The sequence below is a fragment of the Bos grunniens genome, chromosome 11 (assembly GCF_055505025.1).
Source record: "Bos grunniens cultivar Pamir isolate PY7600 chromosome 11, Bosgru_T2T1.0, whole genome shotgun sequence".
NCBI lineage: Eukaryota > Metazoa > Chordata > Mammalia > Artiodactyla > Bovidae > Bos > Bos grunniens.
Window position 1 is genome coordinate 39,909,738 of NC_141175.1, and position 20,570 is coordinate 39,930,307.

The 20,570-nt window shown below is 43.8% G+C and overlaps 1 protein-coding gene across 25 annotated transcripts in view; it reads left to right on the plus strand.

Moving 5' to 3' along the window:
- The window catches only part of AAK1 (AP2 associated kinase 1), a 171,755-nt gene that overhangs the window by 92,063 nt on the left and 59,122 nt on the right, over window positions 1-20,570 (plus strand). For all 25 annotated transcript variants that reach the window (XM_086326220.1, XM_086326222.1, XM_086326223.1 and 22 more), the window contains exons 4-10: window positions 609-717; window positions 2,179-2,321; window positions 12,912-13,033; window positions 14,357-14,438; window positions 14,938-15,070; window positions 18,022-18,125; window positions 19,797-19,876. In XM_086326220.1, the coding sequence (XP_086182346.1) occupies window positions 609-717; window positions 2,179-2,321; window positions 12,912-13,033; window positions 14,357-14,438; window positions 14,938-15,070; window positions 18,022-18,125; window positions 19,797-19,876 (773 nt within the window). The remainder of the gene's footprint in view (window positions 1-608; window positions 718-2,178; window positions 2,322-12,911; window positions 13,034-14,356; window positions 14,439-14,937; window positions 15,071-18,021; window positions 18,126-19,796; window positions 19,877-20,570) is intronic.

Below are 20,570 nucleotides of genomic sequence, written 5' to 3' on the forward strand. Positions count from 1 at the left end.
CTGAAGAATTGATGCTTTTGAACTGTGGTTTTGGAGGAAACTCTTGAGAGTTCCTTGGACTGCAAGGAGATCCAACTAGTCCATCCTAAAGGAAATCAGTCCTGAATATTCATTGGAAGGACTGATGCTGAAGCTGAAACTCCAATACTTTGGCTATGTGATGTGAAGAACTGACTCATTGGAAAAGACCCTGATGCTGGGAAAGATTGAAGGCAGGAGGAGAAGAAGATGACAGAAGATGAGACGGCTGAATGGGATCACCAACTCAATGGACATGAGTTTGAGTAAACTCTGGGAGTTGGTGATGGACAGGGAGGCCTGGCATGCTGAGGTCCCTGGGGTCTCAAAGAGTCAGACAAGACTGAGCAACTGAACTGAACTCAGGAGAGCATTATGGTTTAGTTGGATTGTAGAATTGCTATTGAAGATATGGCCATGACTCTCAGAGACCAGTGGAAATGTTCTCTTGACCCTGTTTCTTAGTCTGACCTCTGCTCACTGTCAATGTTGGTCTGTGTATTTAAGTTGTCTGTGCTAATGGAAAAACCTGGCTCGTTCTGTCTCTATTGGTGTCTGTAACGAATCATTTATTTCTCAACTCTTTACAGAGGGACCTGTCGGGGCATAAGAACATCGTGGGTTACATTGACTCCAGTATCAATAGTGTGAGTAGCGGTGATGTGTGGGAAGTTCTCATCCTGATGGACTTCTGCAGGGGTAAGTACATGAGCCAGATTGTACGCTTTCATTTCTCTAGGACTTTGATTGTCAAGGGGGTGGGGTCATTGCAGTTAACAGGAACTGTACTCTAATGTATGTTGTTCTGGTTTTAAGGATGGGAAGACAAAGAGGCTGAGAGAGACAGAGCCTCCTGTGACTTCTTGGTTAGTCTTACAATGTCAAAGATCAGTGGCACAAATACTGGTGGATAATACAGAACTCTAATTTTGTTAGGTTTTGGGAGGTTTGGTGCTTGTACGTGAATGTGGATGTATGAGGATGAGAATGAATGTGTTCTTTGTGATGCTTTAAAGCAAATGATGAAGGCACATAATAAAGACCCGACTCCAGATGGACTAAAGAAACAATTCAGCTTCCCTCACTCGTGTGTTCTCTTCTCCACCCACACCACCATCCTTGCATTGGGAGGGAAAGAATCCTTTTTGTCTAATGGAAATGACCCTCCTCTTCTTGCTCCAGTTTGGATTGCCAATAAGGCTCCATTCAAATCATGCTGCTGTTAACAGTAGTTAAGTAGTTGAAAGCTTAGCATTTTGAGCAGTATTTATCTTGGGAAACCCAGGCTGGAGCATGAATGTATTCAGAGTTGACTGTATTTCATACAGCTGTTGTTTGGAGGTTCAGCTTTTTGGGTCTTAGCAGCTGCCACTTACATTCTTGGGTCGCTTTTTCACTGTTTGGTGCCCAGTTTTGTAATCACCCTTGGTTCCACTAACATTGTCCTTGCCTTTCAAGACACTGTCCATAAATTAAATATGTTGCTAATCCTAAAAACATGATGTTAACCAATAATTCCAGCCTTTACTGTAACAGCTGTTAGCCTGACTTTATAAAATAGTACCGCATTGTTTCCTCCTGGCCATTCCTTTTTGGACAGTTAAATGTTCACAGATGAGGTAGTAGGAGAATCCAGGGAGCTGGGTAATTTTCTAAGCGAGGTCATCAGTCTTTCAGTCCTAGGCGTTAAGTGTTGATGTAGCATTTCTGCAGGCCAGGCAGCAGGCAGTAAAGCCAGAGAGACCAAGCTGTTCCTAAAGTACAGGCTATCAAACTGTCTTCTTCCTCCTCCTGGGGTCTATTGTGCAATCTGATTCTTACTAAAAGGTACAGCAAGTTGAACCTGTGGCCCCATCTGATGCACAACAGGGACAGTATAACCAGGCAACCAGAGCCAGGACCATGTTGTCAGTTCTGCTGCTAATCTTGAAGACAGAATGAGGGCAGCTCACATCTGAACTGCTTTATAAAATGAAGAAACTGTTTTGAAGCAGTAGAAAACAGGTCGCAGGCTGGGAATCAAGATACTGGGGTTTAATCCTGGCTCAGCCAGTAATTAGCCGAATCCAGATTGCTCCTCTGTGGACAGCCATTCATTCTCTTGAATAAGTGAAGGGGCTGAATGTTTATTACCTTTCCTCTGCTCTGCACCCCTTTCAGGAGGCCAAGTGGTCAACCTAATGAACCAGCGCCTGCAAACAGGTTTTACAGAAAATGAAGTACTCCAGATATTTTGTGACACCTGTGAAGCTGTCGCCCGCCTGCATCAGTGCAAAACTCCTATTATCCACCGTGACCTGAAGGTAACAGATCACCCTGAAGCTTTCTTACAGAGTATTTTCTACCTGCTCCAGGAGTGGGGTAAATGTTATGAGGGTATGGGAAAAGCGTCAGGCTTGGTACCAAATTATGAGTTGACATTCTGCTTGGGGAGAGAAAGCACAGAGAAAAAAATAGCAGAACAGTACAGTATAATAGAGCTTCCCAAGTGGTACTTGTGGTAAAGAACCTGCCTGCCAATGCAGGAGACATAAGAGATGCAAGTTGGGTCCCTGGGTGGAGGGATGATCCCTGGAGGAGGACATGGCAACCCACTTCAGTACTCTTGCCTAGAGAATCCCATGGACAGAGGAGCCTGAGGGGCTACGGTCCATAGGGTGACAAAGAGTCAGACCCAAGTGAAGCAGCTTAGCATGCATGCTCATACAGTTCAATATAGTATCAATTTTATTATTAAGTAGCTTTCAGAAGTTCTTTATAATTGCCAAATGCCTGAACACATCTTTGTTATTTTTCCTAATAAACTCCAAAATTCACTGTTTTAGAGTCATGAAGAGTAGTAATATGCTAATTTAAAGTTTGTAAACAGCAGTGCCTAGTCTTTAAAGTCTATTTTATATTTTGTAAAATCCATTAATTGATAATTTAAAAATTTTGTCCTGCTAAGAAAAGACTCTGATGCTGGGAGGGATTGGGGGCAGGAGGAGAAGGGGACGCCAGAGGATGAGATGGCTGGATGGCATCACCAACTCGATGCACGTGAGTTTGGGTGAACTCCAGGAGTTGGTGATGGACAGGGAGGCCTGGCGTGCTGCAATTCATGGGGTCGCAAAGAGTCGGACATGACTGAGTGACTGAACTGAATTACTGTTCCCTTGCACTGGACCTTTCAGACTGTATCACTTGATGACGTTTGTTGAATGGAATTGGCACCTGGTCAGGGTTCACTAGCATCTTTGGAGCACTGACTGTGTGCCGTGTACTCTGACACTGCATGCACACTGTCTCTTGGGTGAGAGACTGTCTTGTTAACATTTTATGGTCAGTGAAACTTAGGAGCAGAGAGGTTATGTGACTTAACTAAGGTCGTATAACTGGGAAGGAGGAGTACCAGAATTTGAATCCAGCTCTTCTGATTCTAAATTGCAATTTCTTTTGATTATACTTATGTTTCCTGAAACATGCTTCATGGCTAACATTGACATCATCATCCCCTCCCATGCTTGTTAAATGCGGGCTGCTGGGTCCCCACTGAATCTTCCGGGCCACAGTGTTTGTGATGGTACCAGGGAAGCCTGGGAGTTTTTATCTTAGGCACCCCAGTTGGTTTTTGTATATTTCAAAGTTTGAGGATCACAATAGCATACTAGCTTTTCTGTTATGAGGATGGTTTTTAGTTTAATTAAGGTATAATTCACATACCATAAAATTTACTCCTTTAGAATGTACATGTTGGTGGGTTTTAGTATATTTACAAGGGTGTGCAACCATTACCGTTGTCTAATTCCAGAAAATTTCATCTCCCCTCACCACCACCCACAAAAGCTTCATCAAAAGTTTCATCACCACCACCCCCAAAAGCCTGTACCCATTAGGGGTCACTTCTTATTCTTCCCTTAGCCCTGCCAACCACCAGTCTACTTTCTGTTGCTTATTCCAGACATTTCACCTAAATGGGCTTGTATGGTATGTGACCTCTTTCACAAGCAGTGTTTTCCAGGTTCATGTATGTTGTAGCATATGTCAGTACTGCATTCTTCTTGTGACAACATCCCATTGTGCGGACATATCACATTTTGTTAATTCCTCAGTTAGTGGACATCTGAGTTGTTTCTGCTATAGCTATTGTGACTCAGGCTGTTGTGAACATTCATGTACTAGGTTTCACGTGAGCGCATAGTTTCAGTTCTCTTGGGTACACACCTTGGAGAGGAATTGCTGGGTCATATGGATACTCTCAGAGAAGGCAATGGCACCCCACTCCAGTACTCTTGCCCGAAAAGTCCCATGGATGGAGGAGCCTGGAAGGCTGCAGTCCATGGGGTTGCTGAGGGTCGGACACGACTGAGCGACTTCACTTTCACTTTTCACTTTCATGCATTGGAGAAGGAAATGGCAACCCACTCCAGTGTTCTTGTCTGGAGAATCCCAGGGACGGGGAAGCCTGGTGGGCTTCCGTCTATGGGGTCAAGTAGAGTCGGACACGACTGAAGTGACTTAGCAGTAGCAGTGGATACTCTAACTTTTTGAGGAACTGCCAGCCTATTTTCCAAAGGAACTGCACTATTTTACATCCTGCCAGCAACTTACAAGGTTCCAGTTTCTTCACACTAGCTCATGATTTTGCCCTATTTTATTTTTCTGTCCTATTGAGTGCAAAGTCTCCAAATGCCTAAGACAGCCTTCTCCGGTGCACCTCAGCTCACAGTCAGCCCCTTTTCTGACAGAACAAGTATACATCTGTGAATATTGTGAGCCTCACATCATACAAAACATAATTCTGTGAGGACAGTGCAGATACAACATGGTCCCTTCGCTCATAATGTAAAAGTATTGGTGAGAGCATATAAGTGAAATATTTGGAACTGAAACTTAAAGAAGTGAAATACAAAGTCTCTTAGTATGTGGTCAGATAATGAGATCTGGCAGTGGTGATTGGGATATTCTGGAAATGTTGAATTTTGAAAGACTGGTGGGATATGGGTGGTCACAGAGAGGCTGAAGAGTATTTCAGGCAGAGAGCAGGGCCTAAGGACTGCCGAGGGGAGGGAACAAGAAGGTGTTTGAAGATGAGGAGGTGGGTAAGGGCCTGGTACCTGGCTGGTTACAAAGCAGGCCAGAGTGACTGTAGGCCACTTCTCTAAGAATGTAATGACACTCCTTTTTTTTTAAATACACTTGATTTACAGTGTTGTGTTAGTTTCAGGTGATGACACTTTTTTCCTAGTTGTTTTAACATTGAGTGAAATTCTTGGGCCTGTTAGTGTATATTTCAAAATAAGCAATGGTACCAATATTTTCAGAGAAGGCAATGGCACCCCACTCCAGTACTCTTGCCTGGAAAATCCCATGGACGGAGAAGCCTCGTAGGCTGCAGTCCATGGGGTTGCTAAGAGTCGGACATGACTGAGCGACTTCACTTTCAGTTTTCACTTTCATGCATTGGAGAAGGAAATGGCAACCCACTCCAGTATTCTTGCCTGGAGAATCCCAGGGATGGGGGAGCCTAGTGGGCAGCCGTCTATGGGGTCACACAGAGTCGGACATGACTGAAGCGACTTAGCAGTAGCAGGGGTACCAACATTTTAGGACCTGATCTTTGTCCCTGCCACTTATCTTGAAGAACAGTTTATGAGGGGCCAAGAAAAGGGTTGGAGAAGTATGGCCTGGCTGTATCAACACTACTTCTGTGACCTGTATGAGCTTGGGTCCCTCCAGAGTCCCATTCCACCCCTCCATGTCAGATGGGGTTCGATTTCATATGAGAACTCTGGTTCTGTAGCCATGTAACTGGTACCAACTGAGTTGTAAGCTCTGTGAGTAATAAGCATCCTTCATATTTCCAGATGCACAGGACGTGTTTCCATCTCCGACTTGTTCTCCTCCTGTTTCCATCCCCGTCTTGCTCTCCTCCCTGTAGTCTTTGACTCCTTTGTGACTTTTCCCTGACCTCGTGTTCTCCTAGACCCTCAGGCTCCTGGGTTGTTCCTCCCATCACTTGGCCTCAGAGCCTCAGCTTCCTTGTCTGTGCAGCAGAGACAACAGCACCAGCCTTGTTAGGGCCTGGGTGGGGCTAAAGGAGAACATGCGCATCAGTGCTCAGGCACATCCTTGGCTCAGAAAATTCTGAGCAGACACCCAGGGAGGTGAGAGCAAGGAAGAGGCCAAGGGGGCTACAGAGCCTTGTTTTAGAGAGTGCTACTCGTACGTTTTAAACAAAGTCTTCCTTCATTGTCACTTTTCCAACATTTATTGGACTAAACAAGGCCTAAATGATCATCACTCCACACCCATAAATAGCACCTGCCCAATTTCTGTGTGGCCAGCATACTAGTGCCCCGTGGTGCTGCTCTGAGGTGGCGGAGAAGGTTGCCCATGACGGGAACCTGAGGCAGAGTTCAGCATCTTACCTGGGGACACAGTAGGTGGTTGGTCTCAAGCAGCCAGAGCCCAGACTCTTTCCTGACTGCTCTGAGCAGCCTGTGAGATGTCTGAGCAGAGGACCTGGGAGCACACTGGGCTCTGAGGGTGAGGCCGGGCCATGAGTGAGTGGCTGCTTCACTGTCTTCCCAGCCTGCCTTAGGCCCTGGCCCTTGCCCCTCCGTCACCCGTCACTCCAGTCTAGGAGCACAGTAATTGTGTTCAGTCAGTACTGAAGACTACCGGGTATGCCACTGGTTTGCCACTTGTGGTTCGGGAGACTTTGTTTCCTCTTCTCCTTGACCTTGGAAACAAAACGTACACAGGGGCCCCTGTGATTGGTCTAGAGGAGTCCTGTTGCTGTTGATTTTAGTCATTGACTCCTACCTGTCTTTTTGTGTTTTTTTTTTAATGCTTTCCCAAACTCCCCAAATCTAGGTGCCATCTGGACGCTTTTGCTGGCCTATTAGATTCTGTTGATTTCTACTGCTGTGTGCTTGGCGGGCAGTCACATCTGCCTGCTGCAGTGCCAGCTTGCTAGGCGGGAGTGAGAAGTCCCCTGGACCTCCTGCTGCCCTGGCTCTGTCATTGCGTCACAAGGCCTCGGCCTCTTTGCGCTCCCTATCATGGCTGGTACCAGCCAGCAAGGTCCTAGCGGTGGCCAGAGCCAAGAAATTCTTTGTTCTCCTCTTGGTCAGAGAACGTGCCCGTGGCTGGTCTCTCTTGTTTCTGTGTGACCCGAGTTACCACATGATAAGGAGGCGCCCTTGGGAATAAGTCCGTGGGACACAGGAAGGAGCACAGACCAGGCCAGCTGTGGATGAGGGTGCTGAGCCAGTGCCACCTGTGGGGAACTCAGAAGGCCCCTCTTGCCCTGCCCACCACGTGTGTGGTCTTTCTTTCTTTCTTTTTTTTTGGTCTTTCTTTCAAATTCCGGAGAGGAAATAAGCTGACAGCAGTCCCTGTCCTTAAGCAGCATATGTTCTGAAAAATAACCAAAACAGAAGTTCTAGTCTTTACTGAATGTTTCTCCTCAAATACATTATTTTACGTTTTCATTATTTCCTCCCTTTTTTAAAATTGTCTCTCTGAGGACTGACAGAGGTCTTCATTGCAAATAATAGAATTATGTTCCTGGGAAGGTCACGTAAGTCAGCGCTTTCCTTTTACCAACAGGGAATCCTCTGCTCAGAAAGGCTGTGACCTGCACAGCAAACTCATTGAACAAATCAGAACAAAGGCCAAGGCTTTTGACCCTCAGTGTGGTTTCTGTTTGTTTGGTTTTTGCTATATTTTACCATGCCGTTTGCCCAAGCTTTTAAGAAGGGGGATAAAAGGAATAAGACTTAGTAAGTACATTCTAGGTTGAAAAAGTCATGAATGTCTCCTCATCTGTCAGAAAAGAGGTTTTGGATCTCATGAAGTACAGTAGCATGAAGATTCTTGTCCTATTTTTGAATCACAGGTTGGAAAACCTGCATTCACCTAGTGCTCCACAATTTCTAGTGGTAATAAACTCTGTGGCTGAATGCCTGGATGCTGTTTTGTTTGGGATAATACCAAGATGAAGAGGTCAGAAGGAGGTGGCTTTCTAGACATTTTAGCTGAAGCTCTGAGCAGAGTTCGGGAGTGACAGCTTTAATAATCCTCTCAGGCTGATTGCGGAATAAGGTCAGTAGCTTGAACGCTCAACAAGCTTCTAGATGGGAGGTTGTGAGCGAAGGTAACCAGCATTCACCTGACTTCCTAAAGGACCTGGCCAAAAACAAAGTCACCACGCAGTTTCTCTGAAGCTTCTGGAAGCTGGTGTATGAACTTCCAATTGGTTGTCGACCTTCCTCATTGAATCCCTCTCAGCCCTGGTCATCTCACACTTGCAGAGTCGTACCTGCCCTCATCGTCTCCTTTCTGCACATGAGTGCAGCCGGGGAGGGTGCAGTCCCGGCGGTGTGGCGGCCTGAGCCCAAATCTTGCCCCCACAGCCTTGTGACCTCTGCCTGCACTCCGTTCTCCCACGTATCAAGTGGGACAGTGAGGCCTTGGAAGAATGTCAGGAAGTACGTGGGGCAGGGTTGGGCCCCACATGTTAAGTGCTACTAGTTGCTGACACCATTGTATTACTCTCACCCCCCCCATGCCTTCTTGTTCTTGGTTCCACTTAACCTGCGTCTTGCCCTTTCTCCAAGGCCCAGCATTATCTCGTCTCCTCATTCTTGAGAGTGCTAGCCCATAGTGTGCCCGGTCCCACGTTTTTAGTTTCCAATCCCTAGGACTGTGCTGCCCCAGCCACAGAGGCCTGTCTCTGCTTCGGTCTCCTTCAGTCTCCCTACAGGTGCTCTTACCACCGTGCCTTCCTGCTGGCCGGTCTCTAATGAGAATGCTCATCCCCCAGATTGTTCATGGTGGCTCCCCTCACCAGAGTGACCTTTCCTAAATGTGCTGTTTACAGTGGCATCCGTCTTAACTGACATATATTTAACCTGCTGGGGTTTTTTTTCCCCACAATGTTTATCAGTACCAGGCAAATATACTTTTTTTTTTTTAAATCATCAGCTGGACCCTAAGCTCCAGTCACAGCCTTATTTGTGGAACTTAGAAAAGTACTTGGCACATAATAGGCGGTAGTAGGAGTTCAAATGTATTTCTCTAATAAAGGAATGATCTTACATGTGTCCAGGGAGACTTGCAGTGTGCTTTCATGGTCATTCTCTTCCTTGTTTCATAAGAACAGTAATAGAATTATTACCAGCTTTACTTTACAGATAAGAAATCTGCCCAAAGAGGTTTAAAGGTTTATTCAAGGCCAAACATCTAAAATCGTCCCCGAGGTCTTCTGAACCCCAAGTCCAGTGTGGTTGCCACACATTGTGCTCTGTGCTAAGTGTTTTGTTAGTGACGGTGCTGTTGCTGATGGAGGGCAGCAGCCGCCTGAGCTTGGAGGTTGTCACTAACTAGTGTCACAGGTCACAGGGACAGATGGCGAGGGGGCGGAGCTGTGGCTGCTGCCAGGCGATTTCACCTCTGTAATCTCACCTGATCCTCCCCACAGAATTTCACGGTGGCCAAAGCAGGGATTACTTTTCTCATCTGCATCGATAGTTCTTTGATATTTCTCAGGCTTTCACTCCATTGATATCTCTGGTTCTCTTGTCTGTTTTTGAACACACCGTTAATTTCTTCTGGTTTTCCTATGAATATAGTTCTGTACAGTGGTATCTTTGTGGGAAGGAGGAAGGCAGGGTGGGGACCAGGTTAAATGTAGCATAATTCCTGAGTTCTATCAGTCAAACTAACCAGAAATATAAACCAAGTTTTTAAGGTCTGGGTAGAAAACAAAAACAAAGCCTCATTGTGCATCATCTTTATTCTGTCCCTTGCCTACTCAGTTTTCTTCCCTTTCCCAACAGAGATTTTGGTCCCTAGAATGACCTTGTTTGTGTTTTGATATGAGTTGGCTTTTCAATTTTCTAGATTGTATATTCTAGGATTAGAAGTATAGCATCTGATTTGGGAAGGGACTACTCATATCCAATGGGAGAAACATGGTTTCACATGATCCCTGTAGGGTGGCAGAGGCCAACAAGGAGGGTTGTTGCTGACAGTGAATAAAGGAGTTAGAGGTCCCTTATGTGTGTAAAGACCAGAGGTGGCAATTTCTCTTCAAAGGGCCAAAGAATAAATATTTGAGGCTTGTCAGCTGTATAGGCTCTGTCTCAACTGCTTGACTCTGCTGTTGGAGCAAAACAACAGCCATAGACAAGAGGCCAGGTAACCTATGGGCATTGCTTGGTTTGGCCAGGTCTCACTTTGTCAATCCTTTCTAGCCGTAGCAAGTTCTGTAGATTTTTGTAGGGTGGCCAGGGAATGTTTTCCTGAGGAGTTATGACTTGAGCAAGGCCTTGAAGAATGGCTAGGAGTTGACTAGCAGAGAGGGAGCAATTGAATAAAAAGATAAACTAGTCATTGTAGGAAATGCTTAGGAGACATTGAGCAAATCAGCCTGAGTATTGTTTGGACATTTGGTTCCTCATTGACTGGATTCCTATTATAGGGGCATTTCTGAGCTTAAAGAATTAAGAAACCCCTGTCCTTATGCTTGTAGCCAGGACACTGGGTGAGTGTAGTCATCCCTACCAGGTAGGAGGGTGGGAATGGGGGGCTTTGGGTAATTATTCTGCCCCCTGCCCTGGCAGAAAGGCAATTACCTGTCCTTCTCTAGAGTTGGATTGCCTAGGTGCACTTCCTTGCTTAATCACTGTGAGCCTCACTTTCTCTGTCTGTATAACGGGGATTATTGTTATATTGTTACTGTAAGGATTGAATGAGATAATCCATGTAAAGCGATGAGACAGTCAGTCAGTAAATAGTAGCTATTCTTTTTAAAATCTCTAAATTCCACTGGAAATATTAGTGTTGCCTTGTTGGAGTTACTTTAGATTCCTGAAGTGAGTATGCGTTCAGGATAGCTTGACTGTTTCACTTTGTGTAAATAGATTAAACTGATGAGCATTATAAAAAGCTGTAGATGGTAGAAATATTTGCCTGATTCAGTCTTGTCTTTGGGGAACAAGTCTCTCCTAAGAATTCTTAACCACAACAGCATATCCGCCCAAGTTTATGGTCATAGTTCACACTGCCTGAAGGGCTAAAACCCCAAGGTCAAAACTGTAGCGCCTACAATTTTGTGAAGTGATTGTAGGTTATTAGTGCCCCAGGTGCATAAGTAGGTTATTCCTGGAAGAATAATAGACCTAAACTCAGGCCTCTTAAGGCTTCCCACAGACGAATTCTGAGGAGCACGAATCAACAGCAACAGTGGCAGAGCCTCTCACAATAATATATCGTGAGTGACACTCAGTTGGAATAAGGAATAATAAACTATAGAGTCAGTTTTTAAAGACTTTAGGTATTATATTTATACAATGTAGACTATAATTTTTATAATCTATAATCCTAGAAAAATTAAAGTATAGAAACAGGAGACATCATAGTTGGGAAGATATTTTTAAAAGAACCACTAGTAGTCGGGGCCTGGGTATTTGGTGGCTCCTGTCTTATTTCCGACAGCTTCTCTCTCTCTCTCTCTCTCTCTCTCTCTCTCTCTCTCACACACACACACACACACACACACACACAGTGTGTCATATGTATTTCTCTTTTTCACTTTATTCCATTCAACAAACATTTTCTATTCCAAGCATCATGTTAGGCATTGGTAGAGAAGATGACAAATATCTGTGCTTGTCCTTAAGGAGCTTCTAGTCTACTCTTACCTTTGTTTTCCAAAGGTGATCAGTCTTTGGAAGGCTGAAGACAAAAGACAATGGAGGCCACGGACTTATTGATCTAACAAGATTTTTTGGCTACCATTTTACTGCCCACACATAGCCAGGTCTGTCCTCCAGCACACCAGTGAGCTCAATTCACCTCTGCCAAAAATTAATGCATCTTGAGTACGGTAGTGCCCATGTTTAGAAATTGTTATATCTTTGGCAGAATCCTTTGACACCAAGAATTTCTCTAGGTTCTGGTCTTTGGAAGCTCCCTCCTACCCAGAACTCCTAACTCACTGCCCAGAGAATACATCTACAAAAATAGAAGGATGGTACTTTCACAGGAGAACTGTGCATTTGCCCACAGGCCTTTAATCACTTTGAGAAATAACTAAAATATAGCAAATATTTATTAATTCAGAAAATCCTTACCTACCATGGTAAACAAATTGATATGTATGTTTAGAAGGTCTAAGTGAAATCACTGATATCAGGAAGAACCAAGTACTGAAGGAATGTAGGGAAAGGGTGACATTTTTCTGAGGACGGCTTCAAGGAAGAAGTGGCATTTGAACTAGAGTGGTTCAGACAGTAAACAATCTGTCTGCAGTGTGGGAGACCCAGGTTCAATCCTTGGGTTGGGAAGATCCCCTGGAGAAGGGGATTGCTACCAACTCCCATATTCTTGCCTGGAGAATCCCATGGACAGAGAAGCTGGGCGGGTTTTTAGTCCTTGGGGTTGCAAAGAGTCGAACATGACTGAGCAACTAACAGTTTCCCTTTCACTTTTGAAAGATGAATGGGATTTTGATAGCTGGGTAAGGAGCTGGTGATCATCGGAAGCATTCTAGACTGAAAAAAAGGCAGGAGAAAAGATACGGTCTTGAAAGTACTGTAGGAGGGCTGTTTCTGCAGAGGTGAGAAGTGTGGCTAGAAATCCAGAAAAATGGAACTCTTGGCTTTCCCACTGTGGAATTTCCTCTTCAGCACTCCGCTCCCCACTCTCATTTTCCTCTGTTACTGTGCATCTCTTTTTATTTCACTTGGAATGACCCCTGTTGATATACTTGGAGGAGAATAACTTTCCTATGCATGTTGATGAGATTATCAGAAATAAAACCTTTATGTGTAATGTACACCAAATTTTCAAACCAGTATTAAACAATATCTTGGAATGGGCGGTTGCACAATGTTTTTCAGGTTGAGAATATTCTCTTGCATGACCGAGGCCACTATGTCCTGTGTGACTTTGGAAGTGCTACCAACAAATTCCAGAATCCACAAACAGAAGGAGTCAATGCAGTAGAAGATGAGATTAAGAAGTAAGCTTTTCCTCCTTTCTCGGAGTTTTATCCCTTATCAGATCAACAGTTTTACTTTCAGCTTATGATTGAGAGGGTCATGGTGAAAAGACAGTGGTGCCAGTCAGTTGTCCCTCATTTCAGAACATCATATTAGCAGTTGGGTTGCTTGATTTTTAGGTGGAGGATAGGGAGGGGATTCACAATCATTGATCGGTGGACTAAAACGAAGGAATTTTATAGCACTTTATCAATGGTCCTGTGGTACATAGATCTTTTGATTTTTATCCCAGAGCCCTTAAAAAGGTTCACACACCATGGAAGTACTGTGATGTCTTTCAGTGGGATCACAGCAGCTGTGACATTACCAGTCAGTCGGTTGTGCTTTTTACTGAACCCTAAATTGCTGTATATTTTTTCCTGCTCATAAGGAGCTAACCTGCAATTTAGTGGAATTAATGGTGAGCAGGGCTATTAAAGTCTCTACAGACATTGAATCACTGACTTACATGAGAAACAGCTTGTTTAGATTTGTTACTCCAGTAAGAACCTGGGCTGTTTTCCCCTGTTGTCCAGAGTGTTAAATTTTTCAGAGGCAGCAGCGCTGACTGTTACTGCTAAAAATCAGCAGTGTAGAGTGCGCACATATCCTGATCCTTTCCTGCTTCACCCTTGGCAACCCAGCCTGGGGCAGGAGGGCTTCTGGTCCAAGGCCCTGGTGGGCATCTAAGCCACAGAGCCCTCTGGGCTCTAGAGGCTCAAGCAGCACAAATTGCAGGCTTGGTAACACTAACTCTCACTTTGAAGATGAACTTCTACTTCTCTTTTCTTGAGCCAGAGAAGAGAGAAAAGCTGTTGTCTCAGCCCTATTCCATCAGCAAAGACCCATCCAGCTCCGGGCCCACTTCCTGCCTAGCCAGGGCCCATTTTCTATCCTGAGTGTCCCAGCCAGCGTCACATCTCTGTGTCGAGCCGCATCTTAGGGGATTACTGTATATTTTAAAAAACAAACCAGCCAAATATAGTGTCAGACAATAAGGATTTATAGGAGACAATTTTGTTATTTAAGGACCCATGGAAAGTTGCTTTTAGGGTTTATTTAAAGCCTTAGTGTCTGCGTCCACCTGCTCTTAGAGTGAGAGGATGGCACTTCAAGGGTGTGGTGTGTGCCAAGGACAGCTCTTCATCCCACCAGCACTAACGTCCCGTCCTCTCTTCTCCTGAGTGCTCCCAGGGAACTTGACTGTACTGATACATATATTCTTTAAAAAGTAATTCTGCTACCCCTGGTTTTTAATTATAGCATTGACATATTTAACAAAAAAATGAATCTCTTGATTGTAGGTACACAACGCTGTCCTATCGCGCACCAGAGATGGTCAACCTGTACAGTGGCAAGGTCATCACGACGAAGGCAGACATTTGGGTAGGTGTCAACAAAGCTATCTGCATCTCAGATGTCAGTAGTCTTGGCTGTAAACTCCCCAGCCTAATCCAGACAGTGCCTTAGCCAGAGAAGCCACTGTACCGCATCCCTGTCTACTTACCCCTCAGGGTTATTCTTGCCTCGAGGTGATCAGCCACTGCTTCTTGAAGCCTGTCAAAGACAATGACTTCAGACCTCTGGGAAAGTTATTCAGGTCACCTGCCCATTACTTAGGTGGTCTTCACATGTGTTACTAGTTCTTAAGGGCAGAACCAGCTGAATACTTGTTCTCTTTTGAAGCACAATTGGGTAATGATGGTAGAAATAATGGCAGGTAAATAGTGATATTGGGTTCTAAATTCAAGTTTCAAATAGGTTAATAATGCCTAGTGTTTAGATCGGCTAGTAAATGTGGATGGTGCCAGTATCTCTCAGTAATCCCATTTTCAGTTATGGTAAATAAACCTCTAATAGCACTCTGCTTCTCTTATTTTTTCAGGCTCTCGGATGTTTGTTGTATAAATTATGTTACTTCACTTTGCCATTTGGGGAGAGTCAAGTGGCAATTTGTGATGGAAACTTCACAATTCCTGATAACTCTCGATATTCCCAAGACATGCACTGCCTAATTAGTAAGTATTTTAAGGTTCTGGTTTCACATTTTTACTTCTGATCTCTAGAAATGGAATGGAAGATAAAGGGGTTAGATTCCATGAGTGATAAGTTGGATGGAAAAATAAAGAAATCAATTGATAATGATTGGTTGCTCAAAGATGATGTAACGGTGTTGAGTTACAGTTGTGAGTCTTTTTGCCACTTGGTTTCCCACCTGGGCCGGCCACCCAAGCAGAAATCCTTACTGGGCTTTGAGCATTGCAGAACATTGCTCTGTTCTCTTGCAGTCTGTGTGAAAGCTCCGGTACCAAAGGAGTCCAGCTGACTCAGATCAAGTGATAAGAAATTCGTCTTTGCAAAACTGGAAGCAACTCAAATTAAAATGATGGCAATGCATTGGCTGAAGTGAATTCATAATTGAGACTATACCTCAGTGGAACTAGTTTTTTCCTCTCATTTAGGTTCATCACTGGATTTCGATAAGAGGCATTTAAATGTTTTAAAAGATTTTAAGATTCCTCACTCTTTTGTACGTTCATAGTAAGCATATGAACTAATGTTCATTAATCAGATGGCAGAGTAAGTAAGCTTTACTCAAACCCTTGTACTGGAATGCTGAAGTAACAAATTTTTATTATATTTTTACTTTGGTCAAGACGTTCAGTATCTACATTTAACAATCACAGACTGTAAATCCTAAATGGGGATGCACTGGAGAAAACAGATGAAGCCAGTGTGAGTGGAGCATCTGACATTTGTGAAAGGCCTACTTGTACCTCATTTAATTCTTAAAACCGTATATAGTAAATATAATTATCCCTATTTTACAAACAAGGAAACAGTACCTCAAAAAGGATAGGTATTGTACCCAAGTTAAGATAGTTTTAGCTTCTAAGTGACCACCTGTTCCGTTATACTAGTTTTATCAATTAATCTCTTCTGTTTATTAATACAAAAGTAGGGGCAATATTTGAAGAAATGGAGTATGGTATTTAATGGTTGTTGGATTGCTTTCGGGGGTAAAGCATTATATCTGTGCTAAAATGGCAGCTTTATAAATGAGCTTGGAAAGAAATATGCAAAAAAATGGCCAAATTTGTTGCTAGAATGGTAGTATTTTTTGATAAATTTTTTTTTTTACTTTTGTGCAACAAATTTGTATTAGGAAAAACAACTCTATGAATGTGTATAATATGACATCTTTCCTACACTCTGATCTATTTCACTTTACAAACTTTGGAAGAGTCCGTTGTCACCCTCACTCATACATTTCCATCATTCCCCCCCGCATACCCTTTCACTTCCAACACAAGGTTCCCCCGCTTTTCAGTTTCTGTCAGGGGTGTCACCATCCAAGCCTAGATGACTGAAATGTGACGTTTTCTTTGGATCTGGCCAGCAAGAAAAAAAGAGAGTCAGTCATTTCCTAAGTGGTAGCATTAATGCTTTCTCTGAAGTTTCTCCTGTTTTCATGACATTCTCTCTGTTCTCATCACTGCCACCATAATACATTCCAACCTTGTCAGCTCATGCATGTACTGGTGAACTGGCCAGCCTCTCCCCTTCTTCCGTCTGTCCAGCACACCCTCAGATCAGATCAGATCAGATCAGTCGTTCAGTCGTGTCTGACTCTTTGCGACCCCATGAATCGCAGCACGCCAGGCCTCCCTGTCCCTCACCAACTCCCGGAGTTCACTCAGACTCATGTCCATCGAGTCAGTGATGCCATCCAGCCATCTCATCCTCTGTCGTCCCCTTCTCCTCCTGCCCCCCATCCCTCCCAGCATCAGAGTCTTTTCCAATGAGTCAACTCTTCGCATGAGGTGGCCAAAGTACTGGAGTTTCAGCTTTAGCATCATTCCTTCCAAAGAAATCCCAGGGCTGATCTCCTTCAGAATGGACTGGTTGGATCTCCTTGCAGTCCAAGGGACTCTTCACTATTAGATTAATCTTATAAAATGCCACCCTATCACGTCCCTATTCAGTTAAACCTCGTGCTTGTCAATGGTCCCGCATATTCTGGCTTCGTTCTCCCCACCTTATTTCCCTTTATTCTCTGATGAGGAAACCTCTGTCCTGTCCTCTTGGCTCATCTGTTCCTTGCAACAAAGTGTTCTCTTGCCTTTCTCCCAGTCCATTTTTTCTCAGACTGTTTTCTTACCTGGAATTCTTTTTTTCTGTGTTTCCCTTGACTCACTAAATTTTTTTCCTGCCTTCAAGGACCAGCTCAGCTCCTGCCTCTTCTGCAAAGCCCTTCACCAGGATGCAGCCTCATCAGTCTTTTCTCAACTTAGTGTCCAAACCATTCATTTGATTACTTAAGCAATACATTGCCTCACATTACTGTTTGTATGTATGTGTGTGTGTGTGTGTGTGTGTGTGTGTGTGTGTCTTCTCAGTATTTTTTTTTCCCCCGGGGATTTTTCCAGCGTCAGAAAGGGCAGAAGTTTAAAAGACCGGAGACAGACACATGATCTATAGATCACGATAAAAGTAGAGATGTATTGTTATCTTGCAGTTTCTTTTAGATGGGAAACCAGCTAATACCTCCAACAAAAGAATGATAAGTACACTCTTGAAATCTGAGTTTAGGTTATAATTATCAAGAACAATCATTTGTTTAGCTGACAGTATGAAAGAAGGAGGCCAGAATTTCCTAGGAACCAGAAGATGAATGTGTTAACTTCCACATTGAGAACTTGAGTCCCTGTTGTGCAGTGCACAGAACTTGAACTTAAAGTATTTTTGTTACAATTCAAAAGCATTATTTTCTTGCGGATATTTAAAATTTTAGGAAAGTCAGAGCTTCCCTTTCTGAGAGGGGAGGAAGAGGGCTAATTGCACTCTCTGACTTTTCTGAGAAGTAATTTTAAAACAACAGAATTTTGGTAATAGAGAAATTATGCCTCTTAGCTAATGTAATAACTCTTCGGGTATCATTAAACAAATTCATGTCTGTTTATCTTAGGGTACATGTTGGAACCAGACCCTGACAAAAGGCCGGATATTTACCAGGTTTCCTACTTCTCATTTAAACTACTCAAGAAAGAATGCCCAATTCCAAATGTACAGGTATGTGAGAGGTACTTTTTAGGGGAAGTAAACATGATTGAATTGTCCTTTAGTGTTCCTGGGGTAATAGTCAGCTGTTTAAAATGAATGTAAGTGTTCCTTGCTTTCTCTAGTAAGGGGCATTCAAACAAAGCTAACTATGAAGCAGTTGCTTTAAATAGAATCCAGCTTTCCCATAGAATTTAATTATAAAACTGAGGCAATTACACATACATACATCTAAGCACACGTACACCCAAGCACCCTAGGAATTGAGTTGAACACTTTGGGTGAAGATTGACCAGCCTTACCCTGTCAGCAGTCATACTTCCCTGAGAGTCACTGGCCCATGTATTTACCTAGAGGGGGTTAGGCAGGCTGCTTTCCAAAGGCGAGGCCCTGGACTCGCCCCTGCGCTTGGTGGAACGTGAGCCTGTTGTCCCTTTGCTCCTTCGTTGTAGTGGAGCTTTCCCGATGTTGCTTCTGTTGCTGACCAGTCTGTAACCCACACGCTTTTCTTCTACCCTCCCCACACACTTTGCAGCCATCAGAAGGTTTTCTGCTCGTAGTCATCCTAAACTCTACACTCAGTTTTCTGAGTACAGTGCTTGCAGGCATGCTTTTGACAGACTTGGTATATTTCTCATGTCATAGTATGATCCAACTTTGTTGAGTATTTTACTAATAGACGCTGTAATAAGTAATTTCTGCTTGGAAATTGTCTTGCCAGTTTCTCCAGTGGTGAACTTCTGATGTCACTACTAGGGTTTGAAGCTGCTAATAAATAACACTTGTCCTTCACTGCCACATTTGGAATCAGACGTGGGAATCATTCAGATGGAGCTCAGCATATTGGTTTCATTACGAATAAAACTGAGTCAGAGAGTGTGGCTTGACCAGTCAGCATCCCTACCATTAGCTCTGCATGACTGAGCAGTGTCCCTGATTCCTGAGAGACATGTTCTTTCATAAAGGAGGGGAGGGGAGGGTGGCCAGGCTAGCTCCCTTTTCTCTCCCAGTCTTATCAGTCAAGGAAGCTACTCTTTCCCTTGGGAGAAGAATGTTTGTGAGGTGGGAGAGAAATGAGGAGAAATTTCCTAGCAGAATCACCCTCCCCCACACCCGAAAGCTTGAATGAAATGGAGGCGCCTCCTAAAAGCTACTTTCATGACCAGTTTTCCATAGTTCAGGTTTCTCAGATTAAAACGGGATACTGAGCACTAACCTAACACGATATGATATCTTTTGCTGTCTCACTTTCTCACTCATGATGTTAAATAACGTGGATTAGAATTGCAAGCATTCAGATTGGTAACTTGTTTTTAAAAAGTAAGTTTTGGAAGTGGGCCAAAATAGAAGGGAGTCAAAAGGGACAGACTTCCAGGTATAAAATAAGTAAGTCCTGGGGATGTAATGTGTAGCATGGTGACTATACTTACTTAATAATACTGTATTGCATTTGAAGGCTGCCAAGAGAGTAAATCTTAAAAGTTCTCATCACCAGAAAAAAAAAATTTATAACCACATGATAGATATTAACTAGACAAAGATTGTGGTGATTATTTTGTGATATTTGCAAACATCAAATCAATGCTATTGTATACCTGAAGCTAATTGAGTGTATGTCAGTTACATCTCAATTTTTTAAAAAAGTCTGTGATATCCTTTTAAAATTTTCTTTCAATTCTCTAGAACTCTCCCATTCCTACAAAGCTCCCTGAACCAGTGAAAGCCAGTGAGGCAGCTGCAAAGAAGACCCAGCCAAAGGCCAGGTAAGAAATGCCTGAGTGAGCAAGTATCCTACTGCTTGTTGCTCCAGTAGTAGGGGAGGGCGCCTAGTGTTTCTTGATTCTTCCACTGCCAGGGCCAGAGGCTGCACAGAACAGGAAAGGAAGCTCTGTCTCCCCCAGGCAGAAACTGTTCTTTGGGACTGCCAGTTGGAATACAATAAAATACAGTGATCTACATCTGAAAGAGAATCAAGAGCCCTGTGGCTGTTCCCTTTGCATGGGAATAGGTGCAGATAATTCAGAACAGGGCAACAGCAGATCTTAAACATTGCTAGTACAAGTCTGTCCTAAACTCATGTCCTGGCCTTTGCATAGCCTGGTCCACCACCTTAATCTCCAGGAATTCTTACTTTCTGTGGCTCTAGCCACATTGGGCAAGGACAGGTCAAAAGCATTTGAGTTGTGAAGAGCAAAAAAGCCTGTGGATCTTAACTAATCCATATTCTAAGAAGCTGGCCAAGGGAAGAGTTAAGAAGCTAAGATTTTATTAGGGGAAATGCCCCTGTGAGAGAAAATAGAGAGGGTGCCATCAGAGCCATCAGAGAGCCTCCCAACAGTGAGGGAGTGACCCAGAGATGGGGAGTTGAAGATTGGTTCGAAGTGACGTGGACTGCCTGCCATACAATGTAAGGAAGGTGCGTCATCGGGGAACCCTGTCTTGTAGGAATGGGCCTGG